The sequence below is a fragment of the Trichechus manatus genome, unplaced genomic scaffold, assembly GCF_000243295.1.
Source record: "Trichechus manatus latirostris isolate Lorelei unplaced genomic scaffold, TriManLat1.0 scaffold00015, whole genome shotgun sequence".
Taxonomy (NCBI): Eukaryota; Metazoa; Chordata; class Mammalia; order Sirenia; family Trichechidae; genus Trichechus; species Trichechus manatus.
Genome location: NW_004443951.1, coordinates 9963426 through 9981925, shown reverse-complemented (window position 1 = coordinate 9981925; position 18500 = coordinate 9963426). Strand labels below are relative to the sequence as shown.

Genomic DNA, 18500 nt, shown 5'->3' with positions numbered 1-18500 from the left:
GCCCATTGTTGTAGCCACTGTGTCAGTCCATCTTGTTGACGGTCTTCCTCTTTTTCACTGACCCTCTACTAAGCATGATGTCTTTCTCCAGGGACTGGTCCCTCCTGATAACATGTCCAAAGTATGTGAGACAAAGTCTAGCCATCCTCACTTCGAAAAAACCAAAACCAAACCCATTGCCGTTGAGTTGATTCCGACTCATAGCGACCGTACAGGACAGAGTAGAACTGCCCCATAGTTTCCAAGGAGGACCTGGTGGATTCGAACTACTGACCTTTTGGTTAGCAGCCGTAGTAATTAACCAGTAACAATTAACCACTATGGCACCAGGCTTCAAGAAGCATTCTATTTTGAATTGTCTCATATGCATACGAAAGCTGGACAATGAATAAGGAAGATGGAAAAATTGATGCATGTGAATCATGGTGTTGGCAAAGAATATTGAATGTACTATGGACTGCCAAAAGAACAAACGACTCTGTCTTGGAAGAAGTATAGCCAGATGTATTTCTGATAAACTGCCTCAAGAAGTTTCAGAAGAAAGGGACCTAAATCTCTAAGATTCTGTAATTGGGTGTGATCTTTTTTCTCATTTTAAATAAATACTAATCTTTGGACCTAATTTTAATTTTGCTCTAATTTTAGAGGGCCCCAACACTTACAAAGCTTCAGGCCCCACAAAACCAGGCTTTGCCCTTCCTTATCATAGCATGGTGGCTAAGAACAAGTACTCCAGAGCTAGACAGACTGCCCAGGTTCAAATCCTGGCAATCACTAGGTGTGTGACCTCGGACAAGTTACTTAGCCTCACTGAGCAGGTTTCCTCACCTATAAAATGGGGCCAATAATAAACTTACCTCACTGTTGTGAACATAAAATCAGTTATATCTAAGAAAGGTGCCCTGGTGGTGCCGCGGTTAAAGCACTTGGGGCTGCTAACTGAAAGGTGGGCAGTTTGAACCCACCAGCCCCTCAGCGGGTCAAAGATGTGGCAGTCTGCTTCTATAAAGATTTACAGCCTTGGACACCCTATGGGGCAGTTCTACTCTGTCCTTTAGGGTCACTATGAGTTAGAATTGACTCAGCACAGTGGGTTTTTTGGGTTATATCTAAGAAGCTTAGTAAGAACCTGGTAGTATACCCTTACTATTAGTGAGCACCTAGGTTGTATCTGGCACTATGCTGAGTACTTTAAACACACTAATTTACTTGATTCTCGGAATAACCCTGTGGAGAAGGAGTGCCCATTTTGGAGATAAAGAAGCTGAAGTTTTGAGAGATTAGGTGATTAAATCTCTGGGTTCAAGGCCTAAATCCAAAAACCACGCTTTCAATAACACGGTTTGACATAGGAAAAGAAGGCAGCTTCCTTTTAAAACACCCCAGACTGACCCCGAGAGTATGGCCCCCAGACACCCTTTTAGCTCAGTAGTGAAGTTATCTCTGAGGTTCACCGTTCAGCCTGGGAGTGGACAGCCCAGTAAAACCAAATGAGACTAACGAGGTACAGGAGTCCAGTGACAAGGGCCAGAAGGCAGAAGGGGACAAGGAAGCTGGTGATAGGGAACCCAAGTGAGTAAGGATATTGTTGATGTGTTGTGAGATTGTTAACCATTGTCATAGGGCAACATTTGTAGTAACTGTTAAATGAGAAACTATTTTGTTCTGTAAGCCTTCATCTTAAGTGAGAATAGCAGCACAATTGGAAGACCGTAGTCAATGTCACTGAACTGTGCATGAGAAATTTTTGAAACGGTGTATCTTTGGCTATGCGTATTTTCACCAAAAAAAAGGTTGAGAAGTGAGAGGGTTGACATGCTGTGGGGTTGTTAACCAATGTCATAAAACAATATGTGTACTACTGTTTCATGAGAAACTATTTGTTCTGTAAGCCTTAACCTGAAGTACAATTAAAAAAAAAACACCCCAGACTGAGAAAGTCACGACCCGTGGGGACTCCCACTGCCCGGCTTGGGTGAGTGAGGTCTGACTCCAACCCCAGACCCTCGCTCCAGGCCAGGCATAGGAGAGGGGCGATCAGCTCCAAAGCTCGATCTAAAATCGCAGAACTGTGCCGCCTTTCATATTCCCCAGCCTTTTCTGCAGAGAGGTGGCAACTCCCCGGCCCAGTCCGGTGCATACGGTCGTTTTGGATGCAGTCGGGCTAACTCACCCGCCTCACAGCCGCCGAGGGGACCAGATCCGGAGTCGGCCGGCTACCACCAAGGTTCCGCCCCGCCTCCCTCGCCCCGCCCTGTCGTTCCCGCCACCGTAGGCCTTGCCCCTCCACCTATGTCCCACCTCCTGGTAGTTCCGTTCAGCCTCTCCAGCTCCACAGCCTAGACCCCTCAGTTGCCGCAACACTAGCCCCGCCTCCTTCCTTGGGTCGCGAGCGCCGAACTCATCGAACGCAGCCAATGGGTGGTGCGGCGGCAGCACCGCGGGAGGTTCGATTGACTGGGCCTGGCGGGCCAGGCAGTCCCAGCCGCAGTTAACGCGCGCTTTGGAAAGAGGAAGGTTACGGGGGAGCTGCTTCACCTTGAAGCTATCTCTGCCTCTCTTCTCATTGCTTCCTGCGATCTCCTCCTAATCCTAGGACTTTTTCCTGCCTCGCCTGGACTCCTGCTCCACCTCCCTCAGTCCCGGGCTGTGAGTCGCCCTCCAGAGCGGGGAACTCACGCTTCTCCGGATTCTGACGCCTTGCCCTCCCCAGGCCTCAGACTTTCAGCCCCACCTCTCTTTCCTGACCTGGGATTATCCTTCCCCTCCTACTACTCCCTCTCTTCATTCTGACCTGGGACCATTATTTCGACTCTCCTCTGCTCATTCTAGGATTCCATCTGCCTCTTTCCCCACATCCAGACCTCACTCATCTCTGCTTGGATCCCTTCCTCTTTTGCCTGGTCTCGCGCCCCGGCTAACTGGCGGTTGATAATTGCTCAGTTTGGGCCCAAATCCCTTGGCTGGATTTGCGCCCCTTCCCCATCCGTGCTTCACGGTTTAATGAGCCCATCCTCTCAATAAAATAGCAGCCCCTGCTTTACCAGGCCCTGGTCCTGCATTCTCAGCTGCTGGGTGCCTTTGACCTTTTGCTGATGGGTACTTGACTTTTCATGCTCCTGGGCCCAGGATGGTAAGTGTGGACCAGTGGGACTGGGGGTAACCCTGTGCCTGGGTCTCCTGGGCCCAGGCTGCAGGGTCCCTGCAGGTTCTCCAGTTTCGGTTCTTTCCTTACAGAGGAGGAGCTTAGCTCCCAGCCAGCTGGCTAAGAGAAAACCTGGAGGCAGATCCTCTGATGATGAAGACTGGCAGCCTGGGGCCGTGGTGAGTACTTTGCCTTTATGGAAGGTGGTGATGCAGGGATGTTTGGGCAGAAAGGAAGCCAGACTTGGTTTCTCAGGTAACATGGGATGAACATCTTGAAGCCTTTTTCATATATTCGGTAAACTTTTAATGAGTGCTTACTATGTGCCAGGCATTGAACAAGATAATAACATCTTCATTCTCAAGCTGCTCACTAGAAGCTAATATAGTCTCAATTGTTCTGTTGGGAGAGGGTATCCCAAAGCAAAAGAGCAGATTGAGTTGGGCCCTTTAACTACCTTGAGAAAAAAGGCTCCCCAAAGCAGCTAGCAGCATGCTCTTTTGCTCTTTGCCCCCTGCACAGTGTCACAGAACAGTAGTATATTCTGGGCCTACCTTGGCTCTCTTGGGCCATAGACTTGAGGGATGGCGTCCCTCTCACCCCAGCTGGTACTCTAGTATGTTCTGCTTTGGACTGGGCCCTGTGCTTTGGAAGCTTGCTGGGGCTGGCTATGGGTAGAACCTATGTAAACCAAAATAAATAGGACAATACAGCATGTCTTTCAGAAAGAGCAGTTCAGTGAGCAAGGGCTTGGCCACTGGGGCTTTTCTAAAGGAAAGGATCAACTAAAGAAGGACGAGAAGAAACTTTTAGGCAAAGGCAGTGTGTGAGTAAAGGCATATAGAGCAAGAGGAAGGGACCCCCCCCCCCCACTCCCGGTGTTTTTGTTTCAGTTGTGCCTTATAGAATCGTTAGCAGTTCATACACCTTGGCAAGCTGATGCATGTGGGTTCTTGCCTGATGGTTTCGTGGGGCTTGGTCTGTAGTTGCACTGCTGGTGTGAAGGTGCTTTCTCTATTTGTGAGGGAGGCACATTGACTACCACTTGCCAGGTACATGGATCTCAGACTCGAACTTGGGGTAGCATTCTGTGCACCTGGGTCGTGAATGGTGCTGTATGCAGCTGGTTGCTCCTGAAAATGCTTTCAGTGCTAGTGTGCTCACTGCCATGGTATGGATTGGCTGGGAAGTGGCCTCCCTGGTGTAGGAGTTGGGGGCAGCTATACTTCTGTCCCTTCCTTGGGAAACTGAAGGAGAATGGCAGACGGTTACACAATCATTCCTTGGGGCTTTTGGAATGGACATTTGGGGGCAGCATGACACCATGCTATTGGTAGGCTTGTTCTTCAGAGGCCCACTTCACTCACCTCTCCAGTGTCCAGTTCCTCAGTTTAGACAAGTTATTTAACCTTGTTAAGCGTCAGTTTTCTCACTTGTTAAATAAGGATGATTAAAAGTCAACCTATATTCTAGAGTTGTGGGGATGATACAAGATAACTCATGTGAAGAGCTTAGTACAGTGCCTGGCACTTAATAAGCACTTGGAATGTTAGTGGCCATTATGGTGATCTCTGTAGTCTTCTAGATTTAAACTTTCCCAATTCTGTCTACTAGACTCCTAAGAAACTGAAATCCAGCACTGAGACCCAGAGCCAGGAGCGTTTCCTATCGCCTTTTCGGAAACCTTTGACTCAACTAACCAATCAACCACCCTGTCTGGACAGCAGTCAACATGTAAGTCAGAACATCAACCCGCCAGGGTATGTATGTGCTCAGTTGTTTAGCCTAGTTAGACTCCTGCCCCTGTAGGCTTCCTTACTGCTCTACAGAGTAGCCAACAGGCAGACTTGGTGGGGGCTTTGGGTCTGCCCACAGCTGTTGGGGCCTTGGAAATGTGTGCCTGACTTGGAGTCTCCCCTTGTTTGTAGATACATGGGCAGTAGATCCCAGGTGGCTCAGGGTTTGACTGAGGACAGGCAGGGTAGAGGAGAGAAAAGGCCATGGTGGAGTGCTGGAACTGGGATCGTCATGCCAGCTCAGTCTCTAACTCTTCGTACGGCTTTAAGGAGAACCTGAGTCCTGTAGCTTTCATGTGTTTCCTCTAATAAAGTCAAAGTGAATCATCTCCATGGCATTGATTCTCATTATCTGTACATTATTGGTTCTGTGCATTATCTCACTTAATTTTAATTTTTTAAGATGAGGAAACTGAGTCTCAGAGAGGTTAAGTTATTTGCCTCAAGTTACAGAGTAGTCAGTGGGTGGAGCAGATCTACCTAACTCCAAAACTTTTTCCACCAAGCTTTCTGAGGGACATTTTGAAGAAAAAATGGGACTATGTTAATGGGAATATGTAAGAACATTTTTTATACAATATTTGATAAATTCAAAAGAATATATGTAACATGTAAGTTATAAAACACAAAATAAAACAAATATCTGTGAACCCACCATTGAGGACTAGGTCATTATCAAAGCCATATGTGTTCCTCGCTTTTTCCATTCCCTTTGGTAACCACTGTCCTGAATTGTGTTCATCATTTCCTTGCTTTTTGTGATAGTTTTACCATATGTTTATAGTTCACTAAGTAAAGCATGGTTTGTGTTTGAGCTTTAAAAAATTGTGTTAAAATGGTATGTAGTCTTCCGCAACTGTTTTCACTCAATGTTTATAGTATTCATTCAAGTTGTCCTATGTAACTGACATAAGTGCAGGTTTGTTGGGAGTACAGGACAGGGACCCTAACAGTCTGGAGACTGTGGAATCAGAAGGGCATGCTGATTAAAGTTAAGTCCTAAAGGATCTGAGGGGTTAGCCAGGCGAAGGGAGTAGGAAATGTTCTAGATAGAGAAAACAGCCTGTGTGAAAGCCTGGGAGCAAGACAGTGAGGCAGGTCCTGAAAACAGGTTTAGTATGGCTAGACCAATTGAGGATGTGGGGAGTTGAGAGATGGTGATGAGAGATGAAGGTTGGGGAGGTACACAGAGGCCAGGAGTGGAGAGTCTTATAAGTCATGCTAAAGAGTTTCAACTTTATTTAAGGCCACTGAGGAGCTTTTAAAGTGTTTTAAGTGGGGGTGGGGGCTGTAGTAGTGTAGAAAATCCATTGGAAGGGTAGAAACTAGAGGTAGGGAGACCAGTTTAAAGGCTGTTGCAGTTGGCTAGGCAAGAGAGGCTTATGGCCTGGACTTGGATGTCTGGGGAGTGGGACTCGGGAAAAGTGGGTAGATTTGAGAGATACTTAAGACTTAAACAAGTGGAAAGACTGAACTGATTGCATGTGGGAAAGGCAAAACTTGAGGATGAAGTTGAGGTTTCAGACTTGGGCAAGGTAGATGGATGATGGTGCCATTGACTGAGATATGGAGCACAGAGGAGGAACAGGACTTGGTGGAGAGAGATGAGCAGGCACAGTGCCTAGGGCCCATGATACTTTTAGGGGTCCAGGAAAATATTTTAACTTCTTTTAAAATTCAAAGTAAAAAAATAAGTACATGATAATGAATCCTGCCTGGATTATATTTGTCTTTTTTTTTTCCAAATAATTTATTTTATTTTTGTTGTTGAGAGCATATACAACAGAACGTACACCAATTCAACAGTTTCTACATGTACAATTCAGTGACATTGATTACATTCTTCAAGTTGTGCAACCACTCTCATCCTTTTCTGAGTTGTTCCTCCCCTATTAACATAAACTCACTGCCCCCTAAGTTTCCTGTCTAATCTTTCAAGTTGCTGTTGTCTATTTGATCGCATATAGATAGATCTAAAAGAGCACAGTGCTCAAGGCAGAATTCTTTACTAGTTAACCTAAACTATTGGTTTTAAGTTAAAACTGACAAGTGCAAAGACTTTGGATTGATTGCACGTGGGTTTGTTTTTAACTTAAAACTTTGATTTTAAGAAGACTTCAGGAGATATTTTTGGTTTAAGGTTTAAAGATTATCTCAGGACAATAGTTTTGGGGGTATATTTGTCTTTATACCAATACAGTCATAGAATATGATTTGTAATAATTTATAGCGGAACCAAAAAAAAAAAAAGAAAACCCTGTTGCCATCAAGTTGATTCCAACTCATAGCAACCCTATAGGACGGAGTAGGACTTCCCATAGGGTTTCCAAGGATCAGCTGGTGGATTCAAACTGTCTGCCTTTTGGTTAGCAGCCTGAGCTCTTAACCACTGGAGCTTAGAAGGCAAAAGTGCCTAGAACTCACAAAAGTCATACTGTGGCCCTGGAGATGAGGACTTTAGCTTTAGACATGAGTTTGTGATGCCTGTAGAATATTCAGGATTGGAGACAGTTGTAAATGTGAGTGTGGAGCCTAGGAGTGAGGTGTGGACTAAAAATAGCTTTGGGGGTCTTCAGCCTAGATACGGAGTCCCTGGGTGGTACAAATGGTTAATGTGCTTGGCTGCTAACCAAAAGGTTGCTGGTTTGAGTCTACTCAGAGGCACCTCAGAAGAAAGGCCGGGTGATCTACTTTCAAAAAATCAGCCATTGAAAACCTTAAGGAGCACAGCTCTACTCTGACACACATGGGGTCACCATGAGTCAGAACTGACTCCAGGGCAACTGGTGGTTTAGTGTAGAGATGGTATTTGGAAGTGTATTAGAGTGTCAGGGTGAATGAATATGCAGAGTCAGAAGAGCTGAGGGCCAAGCCTTGAGAAGCACTGACTTTTAAGGGAGTTAAGCAGAGGAAGAAGAGTGTGTTAAGGGACTGAGCATGAGATCCCAGAGAGGCAGAATAGTGGGAGAGTGGTGGCATAGAAGTCAAGGGCAGAGAATATTTAAGGAGGAGTGGCTGGCCTGCTTTGTCAAGTCGAATAAGATAAGGATAGAAATACGTCCATTGGAATTAGGGTCATATAGGCCTTTGGTGACCTTGGTCAGAGTCATTTCAGAGGAGTAGAAGGGGCAGAAGACAGGAGGAATGGGAGGCGAGGAAGGTGTCTTTATCTAGTGCTGCTATAACAGAAGTACCACAAGTGGGCGGCTTTAACAAACAAACTTATTTTCTCACAGTCTAGGAGGTTAAAAGTCCGAATTCAGGGTGCTGGCTCTAAGGAAAGGCTTTGTCTCTGTCTACTCTGGAGGAAAGTCCTTGTCTCTTTTCAGTTTCTGTTCCTCTACAATCTTTATGTGGCTTGACATCTATCTTCCCCCATCTCTGCTCGCTTGCTCGCTGGCTTGCTTGCTTGCTTAATCTGCTCTTTTATATCTTAAAAGAGATAAGTTTAAAACACATCCTACACCAATACTGCCTCATTAACATAAAAAAGAAAACCCATTCCCAAATATATGATTATAACCACAGGTATAGGGGTCAGGATTTATAAACATATCTTTGGAGGACACAATTCAATCTATACCAGAAGGGGAAAAGATAAAGGATCAAAGGAATTTTTGTGTTTAAGGTAGGAGAGAGTTCAGCATGTTTTAAATGCTGATGAGAAAGAGCTAGTAGAGGGAGAAGTTGAGATACAGGAGATATCTGGTATAACTGATAGAGTGAATCACTGCAGTAAAGGGAAGTTTTGGTCTTGGTGGGGAGGAGGGACACTCTCCCCCTTCTATCAGAAGGAAAGGATAGTATGAATTGTCAGTAACTAAATGAAGGAATGAGAGCATGATCTCTTCCCTGCTTCTGCCACGGAGCCTGCTGAGTATTACCAGACCCGATCCCAGAAGGTAGGCCATTCCACATCTGGAGACTGCGCTTCTCAGATGTTTTTGACTGGAGGTCTTCACATTCCCTGCAGTTCTCCCTGTAGAACCTGTGGCTCCTGGATTCTGTTGAAAGTCTTGCTTTTTAAATTTTAATTTGAAAGGCTCAAGTCTAGCCTCTTATATCAGTAATCTTGAAAATGATAATATTTCAGTTTTAGAATTGAAAGCGGAATTGATGCCAAATTAGAAAGGAAATTAGAGTCCATCTCTTTCTTTTTCTTCTCCTGTGACTTACGGGTAGCTTTTTACTAGCATCCTTCATATATGAGATCCTGATTATCATTTTGATTCATAATCATAATAATCATGCTGATTAAAAATTCAAAAGATTTTATTCAGCTGCAAAGAAACGTACAGATAAACAAAGGATTTGGGCTTTTCCCTCACCCTGCCTTTGTCACATTATTTAGTGTGACAGTGAAGTTCTGTTCTCCACATTCCTTTTCTATCTTCCAACAGATCACAAAATATATTCATTACATTTTCCTATTTAAAATACATTGAGTTTCTAGAAATTTATGATGATCCGTATGTGTGAAGAGATGGGTCAGAATACAAAAGTAAAAAAATTCAGAGCAAGACAGGCTTGCTTTCTTTCCTATTAAACTACCTTTTTGTTAGAAGGGAATTTTTTCCATTAATGCTTCTTCCACTAATGTATTCCCATTAAAACTTCCTTCAGGGGTTCTACTCTTGATTTCTCCTTGCTCTCTTGGGTTCCAGCTTTGCCTTTTTTGAGGTTCACAGGCTACTGTAATTCCCCAAAGGGCTCAGCTGTGTGTGGAGCAGAACTTTCAGTGAGAATTGTCAGTTAGCTCAGGAACTGGTGCTGTGGACTCCCCTGCCTCCTGCTCTGCCCCCACAGCCCTGTGCTGATTCCAGGGCTCAAGTGCTGTCACAGGGGCTTCATGCAGGTCCTGAGGTAGAGGCCAAACACCCCCTACCAAGGCCACCCTTCTCCAGGACCTCCATGTATCTCTTCCTGTCACCCTTGTTCTACTTGCTCTTTCTTGGTGATGGGCTTGCCTTTTCTCTCATGTCCCCTCTCTCATGTTGTTTCCTCTCTTATGCCTTCCCATGGCAGGAAGGTGCTGGCTCTTGGCTGATCTGCTTGGCTACACTCAAGTAGGTTGGGTTAGAAGGCCATATTGCCCACTGGTCACAAGGGACCCTGGAATCAGAAAAGACCTGCACTGTCATGTCTGTGTGACATGGGAAAGTGACTTACCCACTCTGAGCCTCAGTTTGCTTATCTTTAAAATGGGGATGCCAATAATATATGGACCTCATAGGGCTGTTAAAAAACCAAAACCCGTTGTCGTCAAGTAGCTTCTGACTCACAGCCACCCTATAGGACAGAGCAGAACTGCCCCATAGGTTTTCCAAGGAGCAGCTGGTGGATTCCAACTGCCGACCTTTTGGTTAGCAGCTGAGCTCTTAACCATTGCACCACCAGGGCTCCATAGAGCTGTTAGTGAGCATTAAATGGTAACATGAGTGCAAGGGGCTTAGCACTATGTCTGGTATACATTGTTAACTATCATTGTTGTCATTGTTACTGTTATTATTATTTTACCATTACCACTGCTTCTGTTATTCCTACTACCACTAACCTTTGAAGGGCTGTTTAGTTTCCAGAGAGGCAGGGATAAGTTTTAGATGCAGTAGGCAGAATTGATGTGACATAGAAAGGATTGTGGGGTATGCTTGGGAAGATGTAGCCCTATGGGACAGTGGTTGAACCCAGATATTAGAGCTCCCTGTTAATACTGGGGTTGGGTAAGTTTTGTGGTGCTTGCTTCTCAAGGTGTTGTACCCTAGGAAAAAGCCAGATGTTCTCACTGGTATGATCGTTCATGAGTGAATGGGTTCTGAGCCTTATAGCCGGCTGAGGTTAGACACTTGCCAGTGACATTCTGCTGTTTCTGGGTGTTTGCAGAATCTTACATCAAACTCAAAGATGAAAGTTGTTGAACAAAACCAAATGTGAGGCACAGTCTCCTTATGTTCTAGATCATCTGGTGATACACAGTGAAAATACATTGCTCTGAATGTATTTTGATCCTTAAATAAGCATTTTAGACAGCACTTGTGAAAATATTGTCGCATTAACATCTTCTGGTCAGTCCTGAATCTCTGTTTTTCCTCTTTCTTTTTAGGAAGCATTTATTCGAAGCATTTTGTCGAAACCTTTCAAAGTCCCCATTCCAAATTATCAAGGTAAAATCGAGGCTTCTGTTTTTTGGACCAGTCATGTATGAATGTACTTAGTTTAAAATTGAAGTTACCAGTATAGCAGTGGTTGTGAATGGGGTGACTTTCTGGAGACCTGCATGAAGGCTGTGTTTGATAGCCTTAGCAGGGCTGCCAACACTAACTGCCCCTCATCTTCTTTGGGGAAGCTCCCCAAAGGCCAAAGTGGCCGACAGGCCTGGGCTTCATTCAAAGTGAGTTCAGTAGCATCTCGTTTATGAGGTAGACTGGGTGGGAGGCCTATATTCTACAAAGATTTTCTCTGTCCTGTGCAGGGCATAACATTTTGCTAAAACTGGGGCTGAGGGGAAGGAGGCCAGCTCTCAAGATCTCTCAGACTTGGAAGGTCCCTTTAGGGTTTCAGACTTTCCCAGGATTGACATAAATTGAGATGAACAAGACCCGACACTCCAGAAGTTTGCAGTTGAATGGGAGAAATAAAACAGGAGAAAGCTCTGATCTGAGGCAGACTGGGATAATGGTCAGGTAGAGGTGCCCAAACTGGGTTTGGAGAGGGTCTTGGAGAGAGAGGGTCATCTGGGATCCCAGGAAATGTGTGAAGGAGAGGCTTTGAGCTGGGCCTGCTGGAGCTTTTCAATATAGAGGCTCAGGTGACAAATTTTTGGTTTCTAGGTCCTCTGGGCTCTCGGGCGTTGGGCCTCAAAAGGGCTGGAGTCCGCCGGGCCCTCCATGACCCTCTGGAAGAAGGTGCCTTGGTTCTTTATGAGCCTCCCCTGCTGAGCGCCCATGACCAGCTGAAGCTTGACAAGTATGTGCATTGGTATTTCTTGGCAGTTCTAGTTCTTTATTCGTGCACATAGCTGGGAGGGAGGAGGGCATTTGGGTGTGATTTCTCCTTGAGATTGGCATGTTTTCAGAGTGCTGTTAGGACTATTGCACCATTCAGAGAGTGGGTAGTTGGGGAAGGAGAGTGCCTGGGGAAGAGCATGTGGTCATGTCCAGTTAGTAGGGGTTTCTCACCACTTCTGTTGCTGCCTTCCTGCCAAACTCAGTGGAGCAGGAGGGGCTGAGGTGTTCACATAGGAAACCCACTCCCCCTAACTTTCTAACTCCTGGAGCAGAAATTTTCTATGGTTTGTCTGTTAGGCGAAGGAGGTCCCCTCTATCATGTAGCTGCCTCTGTTGCCTTTGGATCAGCAGGACACAACTTCCTGAGGGCGTGCCCTTGCTCATGTCTGAGCTCCATGTTTTCTTTGCTATAATTTTTCAGGGAAAAACTCCCTGTCCATGTGGTCGTTGATCCTATTCTCAGTAAGGTCTTACGACCTCATCAGAGAGAGGTAAATGGGGATGGAGGAACGAGGTATGGGCTGGGGGCTCAGCCTGGGAGGCTTTGATCCCTGGAGTTGTGGCAGTGTGGGTGACAAGGTGGGCTAAGTGCTGTTACTCCCCAGGGAGTGAAGTTCCTGTGGGAGTGTGTCACCAGTCGGCGCATCCCTGGAAGCTATGGCTGCATCATGGCTGACGAGATGGGCCTGGGCAAGACGCTGCAATGCATCACGTTGATGTGGACACTTCTGCGCCAGAGTCCAGAGTGCAAGCCAGAAATTGACAAGGCAGTGGTGGTGTCACCCTCCAGTCTGGTGAAGAACTGGTATAATGAGGTTGGGAAATGGCTTGGAGGGAGGATCCAACCTCTGGCCATCGATGGAGGCTCTAAGGACGAGATAGACCAAAAGCTGGGTACGGAGCCTTAACAAATATGGCTGAACTCTTCTAGCCAGCCTGCTGCTTTTTTTCTTATGTGATGCTCACTTAGGACAGAGCTGAGGGCGGTGCAGGGGTGGAAGAGAAGAGAATTCCCACTGAAAACAGTTGAAATAGTTGGTTATTTCCAGATTAAATTAAAGAACTGTCAAACTGTTTTCTTCTTTAAGATACTCTAACAGTTGGGCACTGAGTTTTTTATTAATTCCTTGGGAATATGCACTTTTATGTTCCCTTGCACCCTTCTTGTTGTAGTAAGATTCATGAACCAGCGTGGAGCCAGAGTGCCTTCTCCTATCCTCATCATTTCCTATGAGACATTCCGCCTTCATGTTGGAGTCCTCCAGAAAGGGAGTGTTGGACTGGTCATCTGTGATGAGGTACTTAACTCTCAGCAGTTTGGGTGGTAGGAGAAAACCTGTCAAAGCGTCCTCATTGAGCACTGCCATCCAAGGGCTATGCTAGTCCCTGGCGAGTGCTTAGGACAGGGAATGATTCCTTGGAGGACACACTGAGAGGGAGAGCCCATGAGAGGGAGCTCAGAACTCTGAGGAGGATGAAGTACTGTGGGCTGATTGGTTTTGCTGCTTCCAGACAATGTTCCTAGACCAAAGAAGGACCTTGAAGGTTGGGAGGGATCTGTATGTGTGGAGGGACATGGTACAGTGTTTAGGGAAGCAGGTTCTAGAGTTTGAGAGACCTATATTCAAATCCTGGCTCTGTGACTTATCAGTTATGTGACCTGGACAAATTACTTAACCATCTGAGCCTCTATTTCTGCTTCAGTAAAATGGAATAATAGCATCTGTCTTATAGAGGATTGTTGTGAGGATTAAATGCGGTGATTGAGGGAAAGCTCTTGTCACAGTACCTGGCATGTTATAAGAGCTTGGTAAATGTCAGCTCTGGTTTTGATTATAGGCTAGGGTAACATGTTCCTGTGTGAACAGAAGCACAGAGATAGGAAAGCCCAGTGTGGACAGTCCATACATTTTGTAGTAGTCTGTGTTGACATTGTATACCCTCTTTTGGAGACTATTGGAAACATGGTGGTAGTCACTTCCTGGCCTTTTCCAGCGCTGTGCATAAATGTAGTAGAAAGGAGTCCTTAGAAAGAAGTAAGGGTAGTTGGGAACTTCCTAGTATAGAGAATATTCTAGGACTTCAGGGGGCTTGGGTCCCCTGAGGCTGCTGCTGTTGTTTGCACTTCTTGGGGAGGAGGAGTTAAAGTCACTTTGCACACCCCTGTGGCTCTGGTGGGGAGGTGGCTGGAATACTTGACCCCACCTGTCAACAGATTGGCCAGCTTGACTGTCCTCTGGGGACTGTAGGGTAGCCCGGTATCTGAGGGTCTCCAGGGAGGGGATAGAGGAGAAAAACTTACTTTTGGGTTGCATGCTTGCTAGTTGTGAGTATTTCCCAGTTGGGGTTTTGTCCTTGTGAAGAGTCAGTCATTGGCTGGTATGTCTGCATACTCCCGATAACCCAGTGGGCCGTTCCTCTAGGAAGGAGTAAGGGATTCCGTAGGATGAGGTGGGAAATATGTGCAGCTTGGGGTCCTGGCATCTGCTTCATCTCAGTGGAGGGGGACTGTGCCAGGAATCTGGTCCAGAGGCCAGGCCATTGTGCAAAAGGAAGACAGGCTATACCTGTTGAGTCCTTGAGGATTGGGAAGCATCTAGATTTTCTTCTACTCTTGAGTGTTCCTTTTCTTTCTCATTCTGTCCTGTTTTATGAGCTGACTCTGTGCAGGGCACAAGGGGCCAGGCTGCCTCTTGCCCCACTGCAGCCCCCTGGCCCTCCTTTCTACTCATTTACCTCTTATTTTATTTGTTGGCTCTGTCAGTTGTCAGAGACCTGGGGAAGCCAAAGTCCTAAAAGATAGTCAGCCTACTCCAGGAGAAGAGAGTTTGTCCTGTTCAGACCCTGGAAAAGGAAGGTGCTACCCAAGGCTTTACGTTCCTGACGCTCATAGTGGCTTCCCCCCAGCTGACTCTTTCTCTGGGACACACTGTTCTTCATGATAACTCTCATGTATAAAATCCTTGATCCTCACAGCAATCTGAGGTAGGCAGGGAAAATCAGATGACTTTGGGTCATACTTGGCTTTGCCACTTAAAAGCATGAATTTGAGCAGATCTACCAGTGTGATCTTGGGTAACTGTTCACCTCTCCGAGTCTCAGTTTCTTTGTCTGTAAAATGGGTATTATAATTTCCACTCATTTAATTGTTGTTTGGATTATTAGAAGAGAATATGGGTAAAGTACTTAATACAGTACCTGGCACATTAAAAGGGTTCAGTAAGCAGTAGCAGCTATTTTTATGTTCCAACTGCCATAGGAGCCCAGAGATGAGAGACCAACAACCTGAGGTCATTGAGGAAGGCTTTGCATAGGAAGTGACATTTGAGCAATTTGTCTCTGATAGGGCATTCTAGGCAGATGAGTAGCATAGGCAAAGAGACTTAAGGAAATCCTACATTAGTAGTGGTGAGGAGTTAAGGCTTCCTGGAGCATCAGAGTATGACAAGCTGTGGAGGGTGTTAAGAGAAGTTAGTGGAGCTTTGAATGCCAGGCTAAGGAGCTTGGACTTGGTCCTACAGACAGAAGAATCAGTAGAGGGTCTGTGTTTAATTGCATTATAAAAGGCTGACCAGAGGGAGCAAGGCTGATTTCCTTTGTTCATTTTTTCACTGGTGCTTGAGTTTTGGGTGCCTAGCCCAGTGTGGGCTGAATGGGGGCTGGGTATAGAGAAGGCACATGCTTAATCTTGCCCTGTGGTCCTGGGGAAAGAGAGAAGGTAGTAAGGTCCTTTTAAATTTTCTTGAAAAAGACTAAAGAGAGAGAAATAAAGTTCTGTATGGGGGTTGGGCAGGGAGAATTGAGATTAGGGAAGAAATGTAAGGGAAGCAGAAGGAGGCTCTTTAGGTATACATGCTGTGTGGTTTCTGATAGAAAGAGAAGCCTTGGCTAAGTCTCTTTTGCACTGACAGTCCAGACAAGGCCTGGAGGCTAATACAGAAGGCATTCAGTTCAGAAGGTTCTGTGTTGGCTGGGCCAGTGAGGAGGAAGGACTCCCTGCAGGCAAGGGTCTGTGACATGGCCTCATGATCTCTGAAGATGATAGGCAGGCTGCTAAGGCTCTGGAGGTAAGGGATGGGAGGGAAGAGATGGAATCCTCACTTTATGGATGTAGCACTGGCCTGGAAACGTAAGGTGTATCTCTTGAGTCTGACATTTCTCCCCAAGCAGGTCTCTCTCTCTTGCTGCTCCCTGCCTAGTTCCCAAAGCTCCAGGACCTGTAATGTTTGACTCTCCTTTTCCTGTCTACTCAAGATCTTGCTAACATCTAAGGGTGCCACATTGTGCTCAGGCCTAAGTGAGAATTGATTCCTTTGCAGGGACACCGGCTCAAGAACTCTGAGAATCAGACTTACCAGGCCTTGAACAGCTTGAACACCAGCCGGAGAGTGCTTATCTCCGGGACCCCCATCCAGAATGATCTGCTTGAGTATTTCAGCTTGGTACATTTTGTTAATTCAGGCATCCTGGGTAAGAATCCAGCCTTGTCTACCATATTGTAGAGGAGCCTACCTTGGCCTTGGGAGTATAACTCCAGTTGAGGAGAGAAAGGAGAGAAGGCTAGTTATGTGTGGATCACTAGCACTCTTATAGGAAGGCTTTTCTTGCTGTGGAGTAGCAATTCCACTGGGATCCTTGGCTCTGTTGAGCAACTCAGCAAAGCCCACTGTGGCCATTTTTCCACTGTGGAGGTGTCAAATCCTCTGCGTGGCCTGGTGTCAACAATGAGCAGGTGTTGGAAATATGACCCTGACATTTTTGGTCCTCGTATCCTAGCTGTCTCACAAGAGTTTTGGCCTCAGTGAAGACTGTCTTGGGCAGTTCTTGCACACAGATATTTGTGGAAGGGTTTGCTAGTGGCACCCTAACTTGCAACAGCAATCACTTGAGGCAGAGAACTTGCTGAGTGGCAGAATTACCACAAGTTGAACACATTCATGTAACCACCACTAGATCAGTTACGGCCACCATCTCAAAAGCCCAGCTCCTAATCACTGTTCTCTTCTTTCTCCCCAGAATGAAACCCCCTTCCGACACTACAGATTGGTTTTGCCTGTTTTTGAATTTTATATAAATGGAATCATACAGCATATATTCCTTTGCATCTGTTTCTTTTGTTCAACATTATGTTTATGAAACTCATCCATGTTATTTTGTGTAGCAGTTTATTCATTTTCATTGCTGAATACTATTTCATTTTATGATTATACCAGAATTTATTTATCTGTTCTACCATTAGTAGACAATTGAGTCGTTTCTAGATTTTTGTTCTTTCAAATGATGCTGGTGTAAATATTCTCTTACATGTATTTCCATTAACATCATATGCATTCTGTTGAGTATATGTCCAAGAGTGGAATTGCTGGGTCATATGTTATGCATGTGTTCAGCTCTAGTGCATACTGTTGAACAGTTTTCTAAAGTGGTTGTACTAGCAGTATATGAGAATTCCAGTGTCTCTGCATCAGGAAAGACTGTCCTTTCCCCACTACTTTGTAGTGCCATTTTTTTCATAAATCAAATATCCATATATATGTAGCTCTATTTCTAGATTCTATTCTGTCCCATTGTTCTGTTCATCCACCGGTCCTTGTCTGCCTTAATTACTAGAGCTTAGTAAGTCTTGATATTTATTAGCGTGAATCTTCCAATTACATTCTTATTCTTTTTTATTGTCCTGGCTGTTCTTGGCTCTTTGCATTTTAACTTCATTTGATAATCTTGTATGGTTTTCTGTAAGGAAATATTATATGTCTTTGGTTAGATTTATTTCTAGTTTTTTGATGTAATTATATGGTATCTTTCTAAATTTTTATTATTTATGATTCGTTGTTGGTAGATAGAAATTCAATTGATTTTTGTATATTGACTGGACCTGGCTGGTACTGTTTGTATCTGGTGACCTTGCTTAATTCAGTGTTTGTTCTATAGACTCTTTTGGATTTTTCTACATATATAATCACATCATCTGCAAGTAATGACAGTTATAGATCTTTCATTCTAATTCTTATATTTTTCAATTCCTTTTTCTTGCTTTATACACTGGTTAGAACGTATATTACAGTGCTGAACAGAAGTAGTGACAGTGGATGTCTCATTCCCAGTCTCCAGTGAAGAGGAAAGCTTTCAGTATTTTTTAAAAAATATTTAACAGATTAAGGATGTTTCCATCTATTTCACTACTAGTTTTCTAGGAGTTGTTTAATTTTTTTATCATGAATGGGTGTTGAATTTCATTAAATGTTTTTTTTGAAAGCATATCATGAGCATATGATTTTTTCCCTTTATTGTATTAACGTGGGGATTACATTAATTTTCACACATTGAGTTAATCTTGCATTCCTCAAATAAATCCAACCTGGTATGATAACATTATCGTTTTTAGCTACTGTTGAATTTAGTTTGCTAATATTTTGTTTAGGATTTTTACAACTATGTTTATGAGAGAGATTGGCCTGAAATTTTCCTTCCTTGTAATGTCCTTGTCAGGCTTTGGCATCAAGGTTGTGCTAGCCTCAAATAAAGGTTGGGATGTGTTCCCACTTTATCTTTTCA

General features: G+C 44.8%; 1 protein-coding gene across 1 annotated transcript in view; it reads left to right on the top strand.

Moving 5' to 3' along the window:
• Positions 1-3048: 3048 nt before the first annotated feature.
• The window catches only part of RAD54L (RAD54 like), a 23531-nt gene continuing 8079 nt past the window's right edge, over positions 3049-18500 (top strand). The window contains exons 1-9 of the mRNA XM_004371787.1: positions 3049-3133; positions 3238-3324; positions 4760-4879; positions 11042-11102; positions 11769-11904; positions 12367-12436; positions 12551-12839; positions 13119-13243; positions 16265-16415. Of these exons, the coding sequence (XP_004371844.1) occupies positions 3131-3133; positions 3238-3324; positions 4760-4879; positions 11042-11102; positions 11769-11904; positions 12367-12436; positions 12551-12839; positions 13119-13243; positions 16265-16415 (1042 nt within the window). The 5' untranslated portion in view covers positions 3049-3130. The remainder of the gene's footprint in view (positions 3134-3237; positions 3325-4759; positions 4880-11041; positions 11103-11768; positions 11905-12366; positions 12437-12550; positions 12840-13118; positions 13244-16264; positions 16416-18500) is intronic.